We start from the raw sequence: 21266 nt of genomic DNA on the forward strand, positions 1-21266 counted from the left end.
AGGAGAAACTTACACGGAAGGAGAGCAAAGACAGGTGGACAGGGCTTCTTGGGACGCCCTTATCCCTCCTAGAGTCGTTGAGTTGGCTTCAAAGCAGCACATGCATCCAGGTGGGTGTTAGAGCTCACCAGCCCTTGGATGTCGTGTTTCCTGAACCCCTTCCCAGCTTCTGGAGTCCAGTCCACCACACGTGTGCCAAACCATCCAGGAGAGGCGGTCACCATGTCCTCCACACCCTCGGCAGCCCCGGGCAGGCCCGGGCTAGGAGCACACACGGGTCCTGCCTTTGCGGGACTTTCAATCACAGAGGTCCCAGGGTCACCGGGCTCTGCCCCAACCCAAACACCGCACCAGAGTCACACGGCCACACCAACACCCACTGCCTGGCTTTGGAGACTCTGGGGTCCCCTGCCCTGACTGGGCTCACCCCCATGTGCCCCAAGCATCCGGCCATGGCCTGGAGGCTGCCGGCCATCACGAAGGCAGGCTCCCCCTTGTTCCCCAAACCCGCCCCTCCTGGCCTGGCTTCCATGACCCCCGGTCCCGGCTGGGCCACTCCAGTCGAGCTGGCCTGCAGAGGTCAGACAGAGCCAGGCTCTGTGTGCCATCTCACTAGTTTCCTAATGTGGAGGAGCCTCTGCGTGGCTGGAACCACTGTCCAAAAGATTGTGCAGCTAAGATGCTGTGTGGCTGCTGTTGCTGCTGCTGGAAGCACCTGTGCGACCCCGCGTGTGTCCGCAGCGCGCTGCCATCCCCTCCCGGGCCGGTCTGGTCTCACTCCTCAGTTCGTGTATGATGGCTGAGGCAGAGGAAGTGCGTTTGAGGACAGGAGTGTACGAACTACCACCTCAGTGTGCACCCCGCACACACATGCCCAGCGAGCGTGCAGACAGCCTGCAGGTGCCACTTCCTGACTTGTGTGTCCAGCTGCCCGGACAAGTGTCCCTTCAGAGCCCTCTTGGACATTCCGGCCCAGAGCAGCCCCGTTCACAATGCCCCCCTTCTCCTCCTGCCTAACCCCCCAGAGGGCCAGGCTTTCTGTGCCAAGATGAAGGACCAACCACGTCTCACTTCCCTTCCACTGGAGCTACTCAGAACACATGCAGCTCTGGGACCATGAGAAATCAGAGACACTGACCATTCTCCTTAAAAACAAACAGGGGTGCCTGGAGGGCTTAGTCGGCTAAGCGTCCGACTCTTGATTTCAGCTCAGGTCATGATCTCGGGGTCATGGGATCGAGCCCCACATCTGGCTCCGTGCTCAGGGGGAGTCTGTTTGTCCCCCTCCCTCCACTCACTTGCTCTCTTTCTAAATAAATACATCTTTTAAAAATTAATTAAAATAAATTAAAGATAAAAGACGAATCTGTAGCTACAGAGCACAGAGAGCTTGAACTCATTCCCAACAGGCGGACCACAGTGAGGGTAGCGCAGCACATGGCCAGGGCTGTGCTGGGGGGCAGGCAAGCCTGTCTTGGCCATGCACTCCCTGTAAAGTGCCTCGATTTCTCAATAGAAAAACAGATAACTCTAAGATCTTCAGTAACAGAATGCCAGGGACACGAGGTCCCTGCCAGTAGAACGGGCCCCAGATGGGTCAGTGCTCCCCCAGCACTAGCGACCTCCACAGTGATGCCCACCCTCCCCTCAAGGGCACCAAACAGCCACGTAAGTAAAGGATCACTGACACACTCCCATGTCCAAACAGCACAACCAGCGTTCCTGCCCAAACCACAGTCCCACGGGCAGGAACCATCAGAACTGTGTGTCAGGTTGCCGGTGACTCGCATGCGCCCAGGAGCTGGAGATCCGCTGATCGAGAAGAACTGGAAGGAACACTCAGACACAGGTGACAAACACCTCCTACAGCAAACGCTCGAGCAACAAGCAGCAGCCTTCCCAGGGCAAGCCGTCTCTCACCAACCACGCACCACCCACTGACAGACAGAAGGACAGAGGCCACAGGTGTCCCCGTGGGAGGAGCGCAGGTGCTCAGCCTTCTTGACAAATCAAACAGAACAGCCCGGCTTCGCCCCTCCAACAACCTGGTTGCTTTCTGTTAACTAGTCCTGGGGAAGGAAAGCGGGAGCCCGGTGGCCTCGGGAATCCGCAGAGGTGGGGACAGGCCAGTATCCCATCCTGCGAGAGACGCCAGCATGAAGACGCTGACAGAGAAGACAGCAGGGGTGCTGTGGGCAGTGGCCCGCAGCCTCTGACAGCCAGCCCCCTTCGCTGGGGAAATGCACTGGTGCTCTAAAGAGGCCCTGGGATCCAGCAGAGGCCCTGAGACCCCGTGGTCATCACAATCTCCCACTCTCACATCGTGTGTGCCTGGCTTCCTTTGGGGCCCGAGAACTCAGAGTGTTGGGCCGTGCTGGTGGCTGCACAGGGAAACCACGGCGGGAAGGTGCCCTAGGCCTTAAGTTTCTATGGACGGGACCAGGGACGGAGAAGTGAGGAGGCACTGACCAGAGTGGCTACAGGCCCCGACACTGTCCCCAGAGGACGGTAACAGTGGGAACCCCAGAGGGGCCAGTGGGGGGAAGTGTGCTGAGTGGGTCCTGGGGGCACAGGTACTCGTGTTTGGACACTGTTCCCAGGAGGTGTCTAGTGGGCAACAGGGGGCCTTCCCATCCACTCCCCTCCCCTGTGACAGTGCCTAGCCTGTCCTGCCTCAGGCTGAGCCCCTCGCCAGGGAGGAGGTGCTACAGGTTAGGGTGACAGCCAGGGGCGCCCGGGTCACTGGGAGGCTCAGCCCAGGCCCAGGCTATCCCCTCGGCGCCTTGAGGAGCCCAACCCCAGAGACACTGAAGAGAGCTCAGAGGCCCGCGGGTACCGAACCTGCCTGAGCAAGGAGACAACACCGCACCAAGTGAAATAACTCAGTGTGACCCTGTGACTGAAAGTCAATGGTTTTGCAGGAACCTGCCACCTCCACCTGTCCTCACGCTGGCCCTCCCTCCTCCACTGTCAGACCTGCCACCTGGGAAATGACCAGCAGGGACCTCCAGCCCGTCTCAACCGCCTCTGCTCTGTAAGGACCGCTCCGCCCTCCCTCGGGTGATGACACACATGAAGGACATCTTGGCTGCTGGTGACCTATATCCCTTGGGCTCAGGGCCACTCCCATAACCCCCGGTTCACAACACAGCAGGCAGGGCTGGAAAGCGTTTCAGAGTCCCTCGGTCCCCCAGGCCCTCCCACCCTGGGCACAGACACCCCAAGCGGACAGCAGCTCAGGAAGGCGGTGGGGATGCTGAGGGGTAAATACATGATGGCCCCCCACTCCTACACAGTCCAGAGGACTTGGGTGGGGAGCAGGACAAGGGGATCCCATCCAGGAGTGAATCACAAAATTGTCAGCTAGTAGGACATCTTCTACTTGAAAGTCCACTTCAAGGGGAGGGCAAGGCAGCGGCCATTCCTGTTGAAGACAGACGTCAGAGACCAGCACTGTTCACAAGACCCCGCCTCGATCCCCAAGGTCCTTGAGGGGAGGGGAGGGGAGGAGAGTCTTGAGGGGGGAGGAAAACTCACAGACCAAAGAACCAAGAGATCACACTTCCTCTGCAAGACAGTGAGCCTAAAGGAGCTGTGAGCAGGGGTCGGGGGTTGGGGGGGGTGGGGAGGGTTGGAGGGGGGGTTGGGGAGGGTTGGGGGGAGGGGTTGGGGAGGGTTGGGGACACGTGTGGGACCGAACCGCAGTACTGAACACAGCAGAGAGGAGAGGAGGGTGAGAGACCTCCCGGACCCCCCCTCCCCCGCCAAGACTTTCTGAAGAGCAACACTGTGGGGGGAGGGAAGGGGAGGCTGGTCAGGCAGCCATGGGAGCCCCTGACCCCGCCACCGCACCTCTTCCAGAGCAGGAAACAGAGGCTGGTTGCAAGGAAGGGAAGAGAATCCACCTGGCTGTGGGCACAGGCATCCTGGCTGGCCCCAGGCTCCCCAGAATCTCCCGGTCTCCCCAGCAGACATCACGACCCTATCTCCGGGCAGCTCAGCCTCCCGGGACAGGCTGTGTGCCGTCTCTCGGGGTTAACGGGGCTCCATTCCCAAACGAGAAGACTGGCCTGACGACCTCAGGTCCCTCTTGCTGTCGGGATTCCAGCACTGCCTGATTGTGTGACTCCATCCCAAACACATCAACAAGAAGGACACCAAACCCTCCATCTGCCCTGAATTCAGGAGGAGTGTCACCCGCTGAGCACACCATAGCCCACAAGCCCCTTAATAGCACAGCTGAGCCCTTGACCCCAAACACTTTACTGCCTTTGGTTTTGGTTTGTTGTATTGATTTTTTTTTTCTTGAACGAAATGCCCCCCCCCCCGGTGTTTGACATAAGAAAGGGGACCCAGGAGGCACCTGGGTGGCTCAGTGGGTTAAGCCTCTGCCTTCGGCTCAGGTCATGATCTCAGGGTCCTGGGATCAAGCCCTGCATTGGGCTCTCTGCTCAGCAGGGAGCCTGCTTCCCCCCCTCTCTGCTTGCCTCTCTGCCTACTTGTGATCTCTCTCTCTCTCTGTCAAATAAATAAATAAAATCTTTTTAAAAAAGAAAGAAAGAAAAAGGAAGAAAGAGGACCCAGAGGGAGGGAGTCCACGAACTAAGAGCCGCTCCTCACAGCCAAGGTCTCACAGGGACGTGGCCAGGCACTCCTCTGTCCCTGTGGCCTGTACCCTGCCTTTCTCCCAGTGCTCGGCGGGTCTGTGGCTGGGGGACTGACTTCTGAAAACAACACGCTCCTCCCAGAGCCACGGAAGAATCCTGCCATGCCTACCTTTATTTGGCTCCTTCATGACGATTCTAGAACGCAGGAGGAGCTAATTTTAACAGAGGAGCCGGCGCACAGCCTCGCTCTGAGCCAATACCGTCACCTGTCCCCTCGGGAGACAACTGATGCTGCCTCCCATGTACAGAGCAAAACAGCTTACTCCTCTACAGTGGTGGAAGTTGTCGGCTTTGCTAATTATGCGACAGTGGCTCCGGGCAGGCACGCAGAGGGGGTACATTCAGTGGCTGAGACAGGGCTTGGGAGGGGCCTCCCACACTCGGCTCTGCACGAGGCAGGGGACAGAGGCCAGGACAGTCAGATGAAGCCCAACCGTGTGCCACGGAGGCATGTCACATGGCCCCCATGGCACACTTCAACGAAGAGATGGTGGAGACCCTCCTGATGGGCAGTGGATAGTCATCACCCGGATGGGCCAGTCTCATGGCCACAGCAGAGCTGCTGCACATCCTGTGGCGTGAGCTTCTGCAGCTCCCCTGGGCTAACACAGCATAGCGTCCATGGCCCCAGGAAGCTAACCTCTGCTTTAGGGACAAGCTCGCCTTCTCTGAGCACAGGGGAGGGGACAGAGACGCTGGAGAGCTCAGGGAGGGAACATCCTCCCGTTCTGGTCACCCAGCATCTATGCCCCCTTTCACACCAGTCTGATTTCCCACCTGAGCACCGTCCCAGGGGGAGGGAGAATCCAAGTGCCTGGACAGTCCATGACATTTCCCACTGCTCGGGGCTGCCAACAGGGACACCACCCAAGCCGAGCCTAGGAGACTCTCTATCCTCAGAAGCAGCGATTCTAGGACGGGGGGCAGAGGGCCAGCGACCTAAATCCAGGGACTTCTGTGTCAAGGCTTGTTCTGCAGACCTGCCACCCCACGCACTGTATGAGCCCTCCACCCAGGCTCCCCAGAATCCCTGTGCTGATTATGGGGGTGGGGGAGGGCAGAACCAATCTCTAAAACCTCAGCCAATGTGTTCCCTACATGGAAGACCATCAGAAAAAAAGGCCACTGTCGGAGGACAGGGAAGAACAGGGTGCAGACCACAAGCCACAGGAGAGCTGGAGAGGACCCCAGAGATCGCTGTGTTCAGCACCCTCATTCTACACACGCACATCACACACCCGCATGCACATACTCACACACGTGCACAGACACGCGGGCACACACCCGCACATGTGCACATGTGTACATACATGCACGCCCGTGCGCGCTGCCCGGGGAGGTGCAGGGACCGGGCACCCACAGAGCAGTGTGTGGAGAACGCCGCTCAGCAGCAATGCCCACTCAGGGGGCGGCCAGCCCTTTCTCAGGGCATGACTTTGGGGTCTCCAACTGTCAGCCAGGGAGGGAAAAGGGTGTCAAGACCAAACACATGTCTCTCCAGTCATTTCCCTGCACTCAGCACACACGCTTTCCTGGCGAGCTCTCATTTCCCTCCGCATCCCCCAAGAAACAGCATCCTGGGAAAGTCACGCTCCAGTCATGATGAAGGGGCTCGAGGTGCCACGCATCTGGTTCGATCCCAACCCCAGATGAGGATTCTGCATGCTCTGGGAGACCGTCCCCTCCACCTACCCCCCACTGCCACCGCTCGCTGCTCCCGCTCCATGGCTGTCACTGCGCCTTCCCTCCCTCACAAAGCCGCTGGCATCAGCTCTTGGCCACCATGGCTCAGAAGCCCCATCGCCAGCAGGATCTTCACCCAGTGACCTGCCCAGGACAGGCGACAATGGGAACAATCAAAGCTCTGAAAGGGTTTTGGGCAGGCCCAGGGGATTCACAGGGCCCACACCATTTCCCAGCGACCACACAGAAAGGAAGCAGGGGATCATCTGTCTATCCGTTCAGTGTAGAGTTGAACGGTTGGCACAAACGTGTCCTCTTTGGCCCTGGTCTGCCTACAGCTGCCACAAAGCCTCCCCAGCTGGCCGTGCCTCGGGCCACAGGGCTTGATCTCCGCATGCGCACGTCAGGACAGGCCCCTCAGCCCACAGCGTGCCCGAGGGACAAGGGGCGCAGCGGGCACCCTGGAGTCATCTCTTGCCGGCTCAGGGTTCCCCGCACATCCGGCCTCACACCTCTAATTCCCCCTTCCTCATCTCTGCGCTCCATGGGGCTCGAATCACCGGGCTGTCTCCATGCCCGCAACCCCTGCTGTTGCTAATTCCTTTTCTCAATAAGCTCACAGAACACATTTAAATATTTTTTTTATCCAGGAGACAAATGTCTCTATTATATAGGGGACCATCTGGGCTGCTATAGCTAGCTGGCTATGTTGCTATCAACTCTTTTTTTAGGGTTCATGAATCAGTTGCCAATAAGAAAAAAAAATAGGAAGTCAGCTCCAAGATTCTGCTTTCCTCCCCTGCATTTTTCCCCAGCAGGAGAGCTGGATCCGAGCGTCCAAATGGACCCCGGGCAGGCGTGACAGCAGAGTTACCTAAGGCGGCTGCTCTGGAAATGTCAGCCTGCAGTTCCCCTCGCCTAGGGGGAGGGATGTGGTGGCAGCTAACTTCCCAGCCCTGGGGCCCTCCAGCTGGGCTAAGTAATATTGTGCAGCCTCCGACAGATCTAGGCTCCATGCCAAGGAGAAGGAACAAAAGGAGGTCAAAAGCAAGAGAGGAAGAAGGGCGGGAAGGAAGGAGAGAGAGCTCACGGCCTGGGAGCCCCTGAGCCTTGGACTCCTCACCCAGCACACGCCCAGGAGCGCCCAGCCCGCGGGAGCACCTGTGGGGGGCGGTGCAGAGCCGGGCGCAATCCCGGAAAATATGAATGGAAAGCCAGAGGAATGGAAGGAGGGGGACATATTCAACAGGGATTCCTGGTGCCCTGGCCTGCGGTTCCTCCTGCAGTGGGAAGGCTGGACGTCGGGTATGATCCCGTCAGAAACGTGTGCCCAGCGCCAAGGACCCGTTACAGCCCAGTCTGGCCGGGCGGCGTCAACCCCAGCCCAGACTCAGGCAGTTCCAGGCGTTGGCCACCCGCAGGCAGGCTCCCGGGCTGGGGCTCTGGGCCACAAGCCCCCAGGTACAGAGAGTCGGGGGAGGTGTATGTCTCCACCGCCCCCACGAAGGCAAACGGGCACACAGTCACTCGTCGCACCCCCCCCCCCGGCCCACATCCACCACGAACCCTTCCCCCAGCGCGACGGAGAAAAGCAAATCCATCCTCCCTGAAGGTCTGGCCAGGGACGTGAGGGCTTGACCCTACTAGGGAATATTTTTGGTGGTGGTGCTAACTGTGTGCGTGTGTGAGAGACACAGACACAGACAGACAGAGGGCAATTATATTTTTATAAATCTGGGTTGGAGTATTTTTTTAACCACTTTTGTGACTCAAGGTAGCTCAAGAGAGCTTGAAAATAAAGCCATTCTGTGAATCGCTCATGAGCTGACAGTCCCCTCCCCCCCACCCCGCGCCGGCCCCTCCCAGCCCCGGTGAGCCCCCCAGACCTCCCCCTCCACCCTTGGTAGCCACCAAGGCCAAGCGAGCCTCTGTGGCCCCCACCCTTGTGAGAGCAGAAATGCAAGTTGGGTTTTATTGAACAACAAAATTTTCACCAGATCCCCTGGGTCCTCACTCTGGTGTGTGTGCCCATTCTCAGGCAAATACTGTTGTGTCTTCCTGAGGAAGCCTCCTGGGGCGCTCTCCCCGGTCAAAGCCAAGAGCCGCTTACAACTTCTGACGATGAGGATCCAAAGCTGAGACTTGAAAAGATAGTCTTTCACCAACTCGCCTAGAAGACTTGAGGGCTCCAGAGTAACATAACAAAACGGAGTGGGCATTTCAGCCCATGAGTTCACCGGGGCAGTCGTAGCTGTCATCGGTCCGGGAAGAAGGCAGACAGAGGCCACTGGCAGGGGCCAGAGGTCAAGACGGGGCCCAGAGCCCACGCAACCAAGGCTGAGGACTGAGAGAGGTCTGCCCGTGGAAGTAGGGGCACCACAGAAAGTAAAGAGAATCCCCACGGACCTCATGTCTCCGCTTCTGGGTGTGCACGCAGAAGCAGGGAAAATGGAGCATCAGAGACCCCCGGCCACCTGCTCACAGAAAGAGCCCAGGTGGACCCAGCGGAGGAAGGGATGAGCAAATCGGAAGACAACGGGATGCTTTCCGACCGCAAGAAGGAACAAGACGGCACCTGCCCCCACATGGAAGAGTCTCCAGGGCACCGTGCTCCTGAGCCAGGCAGCCAGATGGACGGACAGGACTCACTTGTACAAGGCACCGAGAGCAGCCACGTTCAAAGATGACAGGCAGGATGATGGCGTGACGGGGGCGCCAGGGCTGAGGAGCCTGAGGGTGGGGGTCAGTGTTTCATGGGGACAGGGTGAGAGAATGAGAAAGTTCTAGAAGTGGACAGTAGGGATGGTGGCGGAATGACGTGAACACACTTAATGCCGCTGAGATGTCCGCTTAAACATGGTTGGAAAATAGTCAATTCTATGTGACATATATTTTGCTACAATTAAAAAAAAAAAATGAAGTTAAAACATGAGAGGAGCAGAGCAGTGCCTAAAGGAGAAACCACTAGTTGGGCAGCCAGGCCGACGTGGAGAAAGGCCAGCCATGGGCCAGAACCACAGAAACTGGGGGAGCTTGACCAGGCAGGCTGAGTCTGGGCCAAATAGTTTCATGAGGGCAGGGGACAGGGCCACCCTGCCCAGCTCTGTACCCCGGACTGGGGCCCTGTGCCAGTTCTGGGAAGATGGAGGCTCAAAGATCCTGGAGAGAGACAGCCGCACGCCTCCCTTGCAAGCACGGCCTGGGGGTCCGTCGGTGATGGGAGGCCCTGTTCTCAGAGGCCCATCTGAGGGGGTGCCAGGACCCGCGGTGCCAAGCCATCCCCTCGACAACTGTGCATGCCCACCAGCTGCTAGTGCTCCTGGGACTCTGCGGCGTTGGCCTGGCTTGAATGTCAGAAATGTCAGAAACTTCATTAACGTCTCCCAGCTTCATCTTGATTTCTGTATCTTTTGCAGTGGTTTTCGGTGGTTTTCGCTCAGGCTTTATTTTATTCAGCATGCAAGAATGTCTCGCGCTTTGCCACTTCTATGTCACATTAAAAATATTCACCAGCCTCATTGTTAGGTTCCAGATTGGTATTCAGAGACCAATTCAGGATTTAATTGTGCACTTGGAGCTTTCAGTAACCTTTATGGGAATTAATCAGACTCCAAGAGCTGATAAAAGATGTTCTGGAAAGTCTCGGTTCCCCATGTTAGGACACAGGGGTCCTGGCTGCGAGCAATCCCAGATACTAACCACTTCCTGTCCGGCAGAGCTGGGTGCACAGGTCCTATGCACGGCCTCAGGGCTGGAGCAGAATACACTCAGCCTCTTTAAATGGACACAGCCCCTGTCCCTTTCTGACAACCTCCCTCCACCAGAAGACCAGCATCTCACCAGGAATCCAAACGGCAGAGACATCAGGCTAGAACCTCAGATCCGCCTTATCTAAGCTGCAAGGGGACTGTCTGCACCCGGGCACCACAGGAAGGGAGGATGGCGCATCTCACCATCACCGCTGATCAAAAATGGGTGTCCCCAGACGCTGTGGGGCTGCTGTCTGCATGCATAAATCATCCCAGCCAACATCATCCTGTCTATCTGACAACCCACTCCAATGGCTCCCTCCTCACCTCTCCTGTTCAGAACCCTAGCCCAGAGTGGCCCTCCAGACTTGGGTGCCCCGTCAAGTGTCTCCCCCACTCCAGGGATGCCGGGCTGAGCTTAGATGTGCTCCTACCACCCGGCCAGGCTCCATGAGTGCACTTTTAATAAGCACCCAGATGACTGCTATAACCAGATAAATCGGGGAAACCATTCACTGAGGAAGAGTCTGCGGACCTTGGCTGGTGCAGGCAATCACCCAGATCCTGGATTTGTGTCTTTTACCCTCCCTGGGCTCTGACCATAGAGACACTTCTGTGGAGAGTGAGGGGCACCTCAGGCTACAAGTGAGGGTGGTAGTTCCTGCCCCAGAAGGGCTAACAATCCAAAGCAATCCCTGGGGACGAGTGCAACAGAGGGGCTCAGACCAGGGTACCAGCTTGGCGGGGTCAGGGACCAAGACAGCCAGGCATTGCTGAGGACAGAGGCTGGGACGGGGCAGAGCCACTGAGCTCTGCTGAGCTACAGGACAGCCTGTGCTAGGAACTACAAGAAGCTGAGAATGTCGGGAATATTGAAGCCAAGTGGTCAAAGCATGACCTAGGCCCAGACCCTGCAGGCCCTAGCAGCCAGAAAAAGTGTTTAGTATGAGGATGACATGAGAAGCTCAAAAGTTCTCTCCTAGAAGCTGGGGCAGGGAAGTCATTCCGGTGAGATTTAACCAAGGGTGCTGCTCCAGAAGGGGCGTGCATCCTGAGAAAGGGCAGGAGAAGGCCTGGGCCAGGTGTACGTGGGGCAGCCAGAGGCGACACTAATGGACTAACGGGCACTGCAGGCAATCACTGGGGTGGAGGAGGGCACGAACCAGACTGTGGGGCAGATAGCCCCATACATGATCTACAGGGTCAAGGGCACTGGCACTTTGGGATGGGGGCAAGGGAGGAAGAGCCACAAGGAGGATGTGGGCCAGTACCTCGAGGCCATGGACACACCACGGAGGACTCCTGTATGGCATTGGGAGACTGGTCACCTGAGCCCAAGGCCATGGACAAGCCACAGTGGAGCCCTGAATGGCACTGGGAGACTGGCCACTGGAGCCCAAGGCCATGGACAGGCCACAGTGGAGCCCTGAATGGCACTGGGAGACTGGCCACCAGAGCTTTTGCCGAGAACGGAGCCAAGAATAGGCGGGACGCGAGGCGGAGCCAACAGAAAACACATTGCCTTAAATAAGGTGGTTAAGACACTCAAGTGGCAAAACGCTAACATTTGCTGATTCTGGATGGCGGGAGCAGAAGGCTTCTCAGTCTTGGTGCTTTTCTGAACATTTGCTACAAGAATAAAGAGGGAACGGGGAGGCAAAACCAGTCTGCAAAGGAAGAGGCCGGCAGCATCGGGAGGACCCAGCACAAAGCAGCTGGCCCGTGAGTTCAGGGACACCAAGGATGGACCAGCGGAGGGCAGCAGCTGAGGACACAGGAGCTGGGGGCCATGATGGGTGATGTCCCCGGGGAGCCCACAGGGGAGGGGCTGGCCTCCCGACGGGAGAGACGCTTCTGAGTCCAAGAGGGAAGGAGACTGGTGCTGGCAGACTCAGCAGCTCGGGGACGGGCCAGGTGCCCAGGTGTCCCTGCCAGTAACCCCACCTTCTCTGTCAACTGGAATTGAAGTCTGGGAGAGGGTATGGGGCTTTGGGGGCTCTGGGAAAATGCCAAGGATCTGGAACAGCATTACAAGAGCTGAAAGAACCGGCCAGGAGCCTGCTGGAGGTCCAGGACTGAGCCATACATCACCCGCGCCAGCAGCCCTGGGCACAGGCAGACGGCAGACGGGGGCCGAGTGGTTTCCTAGGGGACCGTGGGCACAAGGGACCAAGAGCCATGGTGAGAGTTGGCTGGAGGTCGGTGAGGTCCGGGGGCACAGGGTAGAACACAGGAAACGGTCCTGGTCACACAGGGCCTCGACCAAACAACAGAATGTGGAGGGCCCTGCCCCCTGCCCCGGAAAGGTTGGAGACACAGAGGAGGCCCATGACTGTGACAGATGCCGGGGCCTGGCAGGACCCTGGGGGAGTGGCCGACAGAGGCAGAACGACATCCCAGGGAGAGCTGGCAAGGGCTCTAACCGCCCAGCACATTTCCAGGGGAGCGGGGTGCCAGGGGAACTGGTTTGCTGACATACTGGGAGGGGGAGCAGCAGAAGGCGAGCGTAGGGGAGACCCCTGTGCAGAGCCGCGGGCAGGGGTACAGTTGCTGGACAGGAGTGAAGCCAGGTCACCAGTCCTCGTGATTCAGGAGGGGACTCTGCCCAGCTGGCCTCAGGCGTTACCTGGCAAAGGCTTCCCAACAGTCTCTGCCTTTACTGTCTGTTCAGGAACGCTGACCTCAAAGTCAAATGTCACAGTGCCCCCCCCCCCCCACAACATCCCACCCAACCAGGCCCCGAACTTCACCAAGCAGTGGGGATAGGGCCCGGTGCCTCCTTGAATTCTACACCCTCCTTCCTCTCTCCAGCCTGAGTGGGGGCAGAGGACAAACCAGAGGCTGGAGGCCGTCAACAGCCAGGGGACACGAGGCAGCACTGATGTCACCCCCTACTGGAGGCACGCTCTCTGGGAACAGCCAGCACTCGTCCCCAGGCTATGCCCCACAAGAGAACCGCTAGGTTCGAGATGGGCCCTCACACCCCTGCTCGTGGCCAGTCTTCTGTTGTAAAAGCAACAGATTCCATGGTTCCAAAAGGCCAGGCTACTGCAGAAAATGCACGTGCTCAAACCACCCAGGGAACAGTCCCAGAGAAGTAGCCAGAAGCCAATTCAGAAATGAATCACCATGTCAGCCAGAAGAGAACAAGAAATCATCCGCGGGGTATTTGCTGAGCCCCTTGCACAAGCCCAGCAGTGCCCTTCAGCTCCAGAGAACTAGGGGGACCCCGATAAGGGGGAGCTTCCTTCCGCACCCCACATCGGGCATAGAGATGCCAGAAGGCATGGGCCGTCCCAGGCAGAAGGGAGCGTCGCTGACCTCTCAGCTCCGCCTGCTGAGCAGACCAAAGTGGAGTCCTCCAAAGCCAGGCTAGTCCAACCCCAGGCAGCCCACCACATCACGTCAACTACGTCCTTTCTCCAGATGGAAAAGAGAGACTGGGAGGGGCACCAGGTCCCCAGGGCAGGATCTGCGGCAGGCTGAGACTGGCCGCGGGGCTCCACCAGGACACTGTCCTGCCCAGCAAAACTGCGTCTGGTCAGTAGGTGCTGTTATCATCTGCTGGGGCCCCTGCAGGCCCTCCCACAGCAAAATGCTGCCCGGAGTCCAAAGAAATATTATCAGGAATTCATTTTATTTGTATCTTGTCAAAATTCAGAGGCCTTACAAGTGACTCTGTGTATTTAAATAACAAATGAAAAAAAAAAAAACTTTGAAAGCTAGAAATCTGAAATGGGTCTTTGATCCAAGAATGGTTTCATCTATATTTATATAAATGCGACCGCCTGCAAAAGGCCAAGGCAGAGCTGAGTGTGCTTTTGTCAGTAAACACTGTTCATTTTACATTGTCTGGAAAGAGAAATCACTTCACATTTGAAACTCTTCAGAACACCTTGCTTCCTCCTAAACATCCATATGCAATTTTTTTTTAATTTATTCATTTGACACAGAGAGAGAGATCACAAGTAGGCAGAGAGGCAGGCAGAGAGAGAGGGGGAAGCAGGCTCCCCACTGAGCGGAGAGCCTGATTTGGGGCTCGATCCCAGGACCCTGAGATCATGACCTGAGACAAAAGCAGAGGCTTAACCCACTGAGCCACCCAGGTGCCCCCATATGCAATTTTTTAAGATACATGGATATGTAATGTTTGAAAGAAGAAACCCCCAAATCTTTTCTGGAGAACATGATTAATGGTGACTTTGTTCCATATATGTATGTTCAAATTTTTCAGCAAGGAACTTTATCATTTTATAAGCAGAAATACTAGATTTTTAAAGACTGAAATAGGATCTCCTCTTTTTTCAAAGGATATATAATGTGTCAGTCGTTTCTGTTGTTGTAACTCCAATCAGAAATTCTGGACCCAAATATTTCATTTATACAGAAAGGTAATCCACTGTGTAAAAACATTAGCTAGACTATTATCAAAGTTAAACAAGCCAAAGATAGTGACTTGAGTTAGAAAGACGACATGGGCACACCAGGCTCAGGTGCGGCTCAAATCCCAGCTCCAGCACACACCAGCTGTGCAACCTCGGGCAAGTTTCACGACCTCTCTGATCCACAGTTCCCTGGATCTATAAAATGCCAGCTGTGAGGAATGAAGGACTTCCAGGAGCAGAAACCATGTGCCTGAAGGCATGCACAGCCACACACACACACACACAAACACACACACACACACCCCAAAAGAAAATCACACCCTCACTTTTATTCTGAATGTTCCAAATGTGGCAAATAGTGGTTGATTAAAAAATTAATCTGCCATTCAAGTTCCTTTCATTTGAAAACAGATGCAAATAAATTTTCAAAGTAAAACACAAGACCTGAAAGCAATGTGGATATGGCCACAACCCCCTTTCCCCTGGGCCTCCAAGGGAAGTAAACACCTAGAGGGACATGTGACAGGTCCTCACTGAGTGCCTAGAACTGGCTGGTGGGACTCGGTCCTTAAGTGGTAGCTACTATCATTCCCTCTAGGAAGGCATGTATCATTAAGTAAGAAAAAGGTGCCGTCTTCCTGTCTTAGAACCAACACACAGCGACTGGCAGGATTTTTAACTGTAGTATATTGCTAAGTGCACCTTGTATTCTCTGGGGATGTTACAATAAGCTAAGCAATCAATATGGCTTATCAGATCAAAAAAATATATAAGGAAGATAAGAAGCCAGCAAAGCAAACGCACAGCCTAAACTTTCATGGAAGTAATTACCACCCTATTGGCAACACCCACACACACCACATGTGCATCGATTTCCCCTTTCAATGCTTGGGAGCCAAATCAACATGGGGAGGCTCTGGGCTGTTTGATTCCAAGGCAGCGGGAAGGGAAATATACAGGAAAGAACAGAAGCTGGAGACTTGGCCACGCTCTTCATAATCGGAATTCAAAGAGCACAGGTTCTTTTTATGATCAGAATCTGGAATCTTGACACGACACTCCCACTGGGAAGCTGGTCAGGACCCGCCAGCATTCGAACTATTCCCCGGACAAGGGGGTGCGCGCCTGAAACCTGAACGGAGGCTGATGGGAATCACCCCACCGGCCAGCTTCGATTCACAGGTCAACCAGCTGCACACACCATCCACTTAATTAATCTGCTCTTGAATTATTTATTATCTTCCCCTGAGGGAGAGGAAATTCTTGCTAGTTACCTGCTCTGCTCCTGGGGCTGACAGTTTGATGGAGCTCATGGCCACCCGCCACCCTCTGGCCAAGTATTGCCGAAAGGGGAGTAGTTAGCCTTCTGGAATCCGAATAACTCCCCAGATCCGGGGAAACACAGAAAGCTCCACTGAAACACACGGGCAGGTACGTGCCGCACTGTTTGGGTGTTATCTGTTCTGCACCCCTATTTATTCTAAATTAGGTAGAGTTTCATTCTCCCTTAACAATGTCAACAACCCGTAGGCTCCTTTCTGCAAAAAGAATTAGACCCAGGATCCGGGGACAGAGGAGAGACCACAAAATCCCATCACTTTCACCGCCTGATTTTTTGATCAGCCCACAAATTCCTGTGTCTGAATTTCTTCTCCAACGCTCCTCCACCTTCCTAAACCAACTGATTCACAGACTTGCACAATCTAGATGCAAGAGGAAACCTGGGGACCACCTAGGTCAACTCTCGCTTTGGGGATGTGAAAGGAAGTGTTAACCTGTTCCTTCTCCTCACTCCTGAGAAGCCCTGTAACAGGACCTGCTCTAGCTTAGTTTGTTCTTGAGATAAATCCTCTCACTCCAGAAATTGCCCCAGGAAACACCAGCATCCCACCCAGCCTGCAGCTCTTCCCGTGGGGCAACTGCCCCTGCACACGAGCTCTGGAAGGCTGGTGGGAGACAGAGACCAGCCTCCAGGAACCCCTGCCAGGGTCCCTGTCCACCCCCAGACTCGCAGGTCGGTGAGGTTGCAATCTGCGGGCTCAGTTTGGAGCTCCAGACTTCTACTGTTCTTCTACCCACCAGCTCCCCGCTGGCGAGGGCAAGGGGCCCTCAGAGAAGGGGCCCCTGGGAGCGCTTGCCAAGTGTGGCGCCGATCTGTACTGCGGACTCCCCCTCCCCTTATGCAGAAGTGCTGCACGTCCTAGACCCCCACTGCACCTGCAGAACCCGGGCCCACCTCCACTGCTCCCAGCCGGGCGCAGCCCGGGAAGGACGGCGGGACGCTGGAGCGGGGAGTCTGCCACCTGCGCGGGGCCTTGCAGCGACTTTGTGGCTGGGCCCGGGGACAGCGGAGGAGGGGGAAACTCGTGGCCCGCCGGGGCCTCTCCCCCACGGGACAGGCGATCCCCGCCGCTGGTCCCGTCTCCTCCAGGCCCCGCTCACTGCGCGCCCTCTCCAACGGCGCTCCTGTGGTGTCTCCGTTTTGTCTCCAAACGTGTCTAAACGCAACCCACCGCAGACGCTGACATTTTCAATGTTTAATTGTTACAGTTACTCGACTAATTGCTGGGACGGCAGCGGCGCCGCTCCTTCGCTCCCCGCGGGTAGGAAGAAGCAGGGTAGGCGGGGGCGCCGCCGCGTGCCGCGGGCCCAGCACGGGGGCCTCGCCAGGGAACCAGCGCTCTCTCCGCCCCCCGCCAGCAGCCAGGCACCAAGGGCGCGCGCGCCGCGGATTCGGGATGCCCCTAACTGTCCCCCTGACCCAGGACCGGACCGGCCGAGGGTCCATCCTGCAGGTGCGCGGCGGCTGGCGCCGTCCGCCCCTAGCTCCACGGTCAGGTGTACTTCAGAGAAAGCCGGGAAGGAAGGGAGGAACGGGGCTAAAAGAAAGAGCGAAGCCGCTGCCGGTTACTCACGTGCCAGATGGCGAAGAAGATGAGCGCAGCGCACAGCACCAGGGACAGCATGTAGCAGAAAGCAGCGAAAGTGAAGGCCATGGCCAGCGGCGGGGCCGAGCACACCCCAGTCCCGCCGCACACCAAGAAGGTCCTCGGAGGCCAGCGCCACTTGAGGACCGCCCTCCCTCCTAGAGGGGCAGGCTAGGTCCCTTGCGTCGAGGCCGGAGGCTGGGAGGAGTCAGGCCAGCAGGGGAGCCTCGAGGGTCAGAGGCGGCGGTCAGCGCCGGGATCCCTAAGCTGCGGCGGGGGGGACGCCAGTCCGCCCGCCCGCGGACTCACGGCCCGGTGCTCCGGCGTCGCTGGCGGGAACAGTCTCCAAATCGAGGAAACCAGTCAGTAGAGAACTCGTGCAGACCAGTGCAGCCAGAGAGCCTCCGAGGCAAACCCGGCGAGGGCCGCGCGACCAGCTCCAGCGCCCGAAGAGCCGCGGCTTCCCGCGCCCGAGTCCGAGGAGAGGCGGGAGCGCCACCCGGGACCCTCCCGCGCCGCCCCGCGAGCTCCTCCCAGATCCCAGAGCCGCCGGCGCTCCCTCCCGCGAGCACAGGTCTTGCGGGGGTCGCAGGCGCGGGAGCCCCGCGCGGCGACGCGACCTTCCCGGCAACCAGGCTGGACCGGGCGCACAGGGCTCCGGGCCCCGCGGGCCTGCCTGCTCCCCGGGGGCCGCAGCGGCGGGTTTCAGGCCGGGAGCCGCGCCCGCCTCAGAGCTCGCTCCACCTGCTGCTGCCGCCGCCGCCGTCGCCTGTGCCTCGGCCCCCGGCTCCCGCTGCTGCGAGCGCCGCCCCCCCACCCCGCCCGCGGATCTATGGCGGGGGCGTCCGCGCTGTGCGCGTCCGCCTCTCCCAGGACACCTGCGGCAGGCGGCGCGGGCGGGGACTCGGAACACGTGCGTCTGAGGAGGTGGGAGCTGCGGGAGGGGACCGTGCGTACTCGCGCCCCGCCGCGGCCGCCGCCGCCGGTGCTCGCAGCGTCGCCCGAGTGGGCCAGCCCTGTGTGGCTGGGGACGCGGGACGAGCCCTTGGGCCCCAACACTGCTCCTGTAGTGCCCTTCACGTGGGGCCGCGTTGGCCGCGCTGCCCCAGCCCCTGCAAAGTCCCCCAGGGGCGGTTTTCCCTCGGAGCGCCCCCTCACCCCGCTATCTGACTTGCGGTTGGGAGACCCAGACCCTGTCTGGGCTGAAAGGCAGCCACGTTGACTATTATTGGTGTAGGTCCAGTGGAACTGTCCAGAGCATACGCTTTTGGAGTTGGACCCTTTCGTGAAAGTTTCTTAACCTCTTTTTTTTTTTTTAAGATTTTTTATTTCTTTATTTGACAGAGAGAGAGAGACCACAAGTAGGCAGAGAGGCAGTCAGAGAGAGAGGGGGAAGCAGACTCCCTGCTGAGCAGAGAGCCCCATGCGGGACTCCATCCCAGGACCCTGAGATCATGACCTGAGCCGAAGGCAGAGGCTTAACCCACTGAGTCACCCAGGCGCCCCTTATAACCTCTTTAAACCTCGGTTTTCTTATCTGAAAAAAAAAAAAAAAGTGGCTGCGCCTACTCCAATCTATGTCAAGGGTTTAAATGGAAACGTAAGGAAAGAACCTGGGTGGGGGGACTGGGCCTGGCTACACGTTCCCTATGCGTAGGGTTATAGTCTACACACTTTGCCCCAGTGGCCCAGCATCTTGGAAACGTGCCATGTTTCCTTTGTAAGCGATTTCCAGTCATTTCAGCACATGGTGAGAGTGGGTCTCGGAGCTCCTGCTGTCTTGCAGAGTGCATGCTAAATAAATAGTTGTTGATCAATTCTGAGCCAGGTGTGTTCATCGCCATGCACAGTTATGACTCCAGTAGCTCTGGAGATAAACAGAAAGACTTAGAGAGAGCTAGTCCTAGACTCGCCAGGACAGAGCGCGGATGAGACCTGCATGCTCCTGCCCCAGGGGGCTTTCCTCCATACCTCCATGTTCTTGCAGCTGTGTGGGCACACCTTCAACTCAGAAACTAGACACCTTTCAGTGGGAAGTACAGAAAACAGACCAGCCCAGTGGCTGTTGACAGAGGGTCCACCGATCAGCATTCAACTGCCTCTGGGTGAGGGCTATGCAGGACTGGGGAGGCCAAGTACAAAATGGAAATGTAGAGTTCCCTGTTCAAAATTCTTAAGAATCTCAAGATAGAAGCAGCAGAGCATTCATCCAAGTATGAGGCCCATCTGGCCACAGGACCTTGGACAACTGAGGATGTTTGCACCTGTGAATCCAGCCCCACTCTGGGCTACACTCTTTATCACTTTCTCTTTTACTTGTATGTCTTCTAGTATAAATTCTCGTTCAAGAAAATTTAGAAAATACGGAAATGAAAAAGGATAAAACGGACACCAGAGTTGGCCGCTCTCAGACACCATCGACACCATGGGGCTGTGCTGCCTTCTAGCTCTGTTTGCTTTTCATTGTATATCAACCATTCCTTTATATCAGTTACTAAGGTTGTAATTATACCATACAAGTTATTTGCCACCAAAACAGTAAGAAAATATCACAGGGAGGTGTGATCGTTGCAGTATTTTGAGTTCCTTCGGGTTTGATCTATTGTCTTTTGCTTCTGGGGGCTCATGCTTGTGGAGTCCTCGCTCCTCTGATATCCACAAGGTTTTTATTGTGTGTCAAGCAGGTTTGGTTTGTTGGTTTTTGTTTTTGTTTTTTAAGTTCTTTGCAGAAATTCGAGAACTAAGATGATGTCCTCTTTCCCCAAGGAGGATTTTCTACATCTTTTGCCAGGTAAGTGGGGGACACGAACATTCTAGAATTTTCTTGCTCCAAATGCAGGGTTTGAGATTTTCTAGGGTAACCAAAAGACCGTCGTCTGTTTCAGGGCTGGTTTTCTCAATTCACCCTTATTCACGAGGAGTGATCCTTTTAGATATCCGGCTAAAGCCGGTGGTTATCAAGCCCCAAACCCTCGTAGCCCTTGGAACTTGCCTTTTGCCCCAAAGCCCTACAAAGCACTAAAATCCTAATTCAGACTCGGTCCTACCCTTCCTCCAGATTAGCAAATGCTAATCTTTTGCCCAGGGGCAAAACTGTCTCCCAGTGCTGGGTCAATGGCTCTGGATCTCGCCCACTCTCAGAATTTGGCCACAGAAATTCCTTACTCTCTGGGTTAAGTCTTTGGTGCTTTTCAGAATATGTTTTTAGACTTTATTCATCTTTTTAAATTGTTTTTAGTGGGAGGATTGGTCTGAATGGCCTAGCTCAGCATTACTGGAATCAGGAGTGTCTACATCAAAATAAAATATCAAGCAAACAAAAATTGAATCCATTATCCTACCACTCTGACTTTCAAAGTTCCATACATACTTTAGCCTCTGTTTTTCTTGAGCTTTCCCCAGCCCTACTTTATCTTCAACCTTCAACTGCAGAATTATCTGGGGTAGTAGAATCTCAGAAAATAAGAACTGCACGTAGTTACAGTTTATTAATTCAACAAATGTTATTTAGTGGTGGTGAGAACTGTCAGGGACTTGAAAGATTCCCAGCCTCATTGGTGAGGTTATAAATAACTCCTTCACAAGAGAGGGCTGGAAGAGGAAGGAGGAGAAGAACTGCCCGTGACACAGTAGAGGAAGGCAGGAGAAAAAGTATTGAGGAAAGGATGTTGAGAGACCAACCTACATTGATTCACCAACTGTAGACATTGAAAAGGAAATTGCTTTATTATTTTTTTTTCCTAGCCACCATGCAGCCACAAGCAGCCATTTGACACTGTTTGAGCTCAGGAGATACATACTTTTCTTTGCCTGGAATGCAGATATGATATAGGGAGATACAGAAGCCATATTGTG

At 56.1% G+C, this 21266-nt stretch overlaps 1 protein-coding gene across 2 annotated transcripts in view; it reads right to left on the bottom strand.

Moving 5' to 3' along the window:
• Window positions 1-18199, bottom strand: part of CNIH3 (cornichon family AMPA receptor auxiliary protein 3) — a 90219-nt gene extending 72020 nt beyond the window's left edge. For both annotated transcript variants that reach the window (XM_082704519.1, XM_082704518.1), the window contains exon 1: window positions 17400-18199. In XM_082704519.1, the coding sequence (XP_082560645.1) occupies window positions 17400-17480 (81 nt within the window). In that variant the 5' untranslated portion in view covers window positions 17481-18199. The remainder of the gene's footprint in view (window positions 1-17399) is intronic.
• Window positions 18200-21266: the final 3067 nt, after the last annotated feature.

This window comes from Mustela nivalis (genome assembly GCF_964662115.1).
Source record: "Mustela nivalis genome assembly, chromosome: 16".
NCBI classification, from domain to species: domain Eukaryota; kingdom Metazoa; phylum Chordata; class Mammalia; order Carnivora; family Mustelidae; genus Mustela; species Mustela nivalis.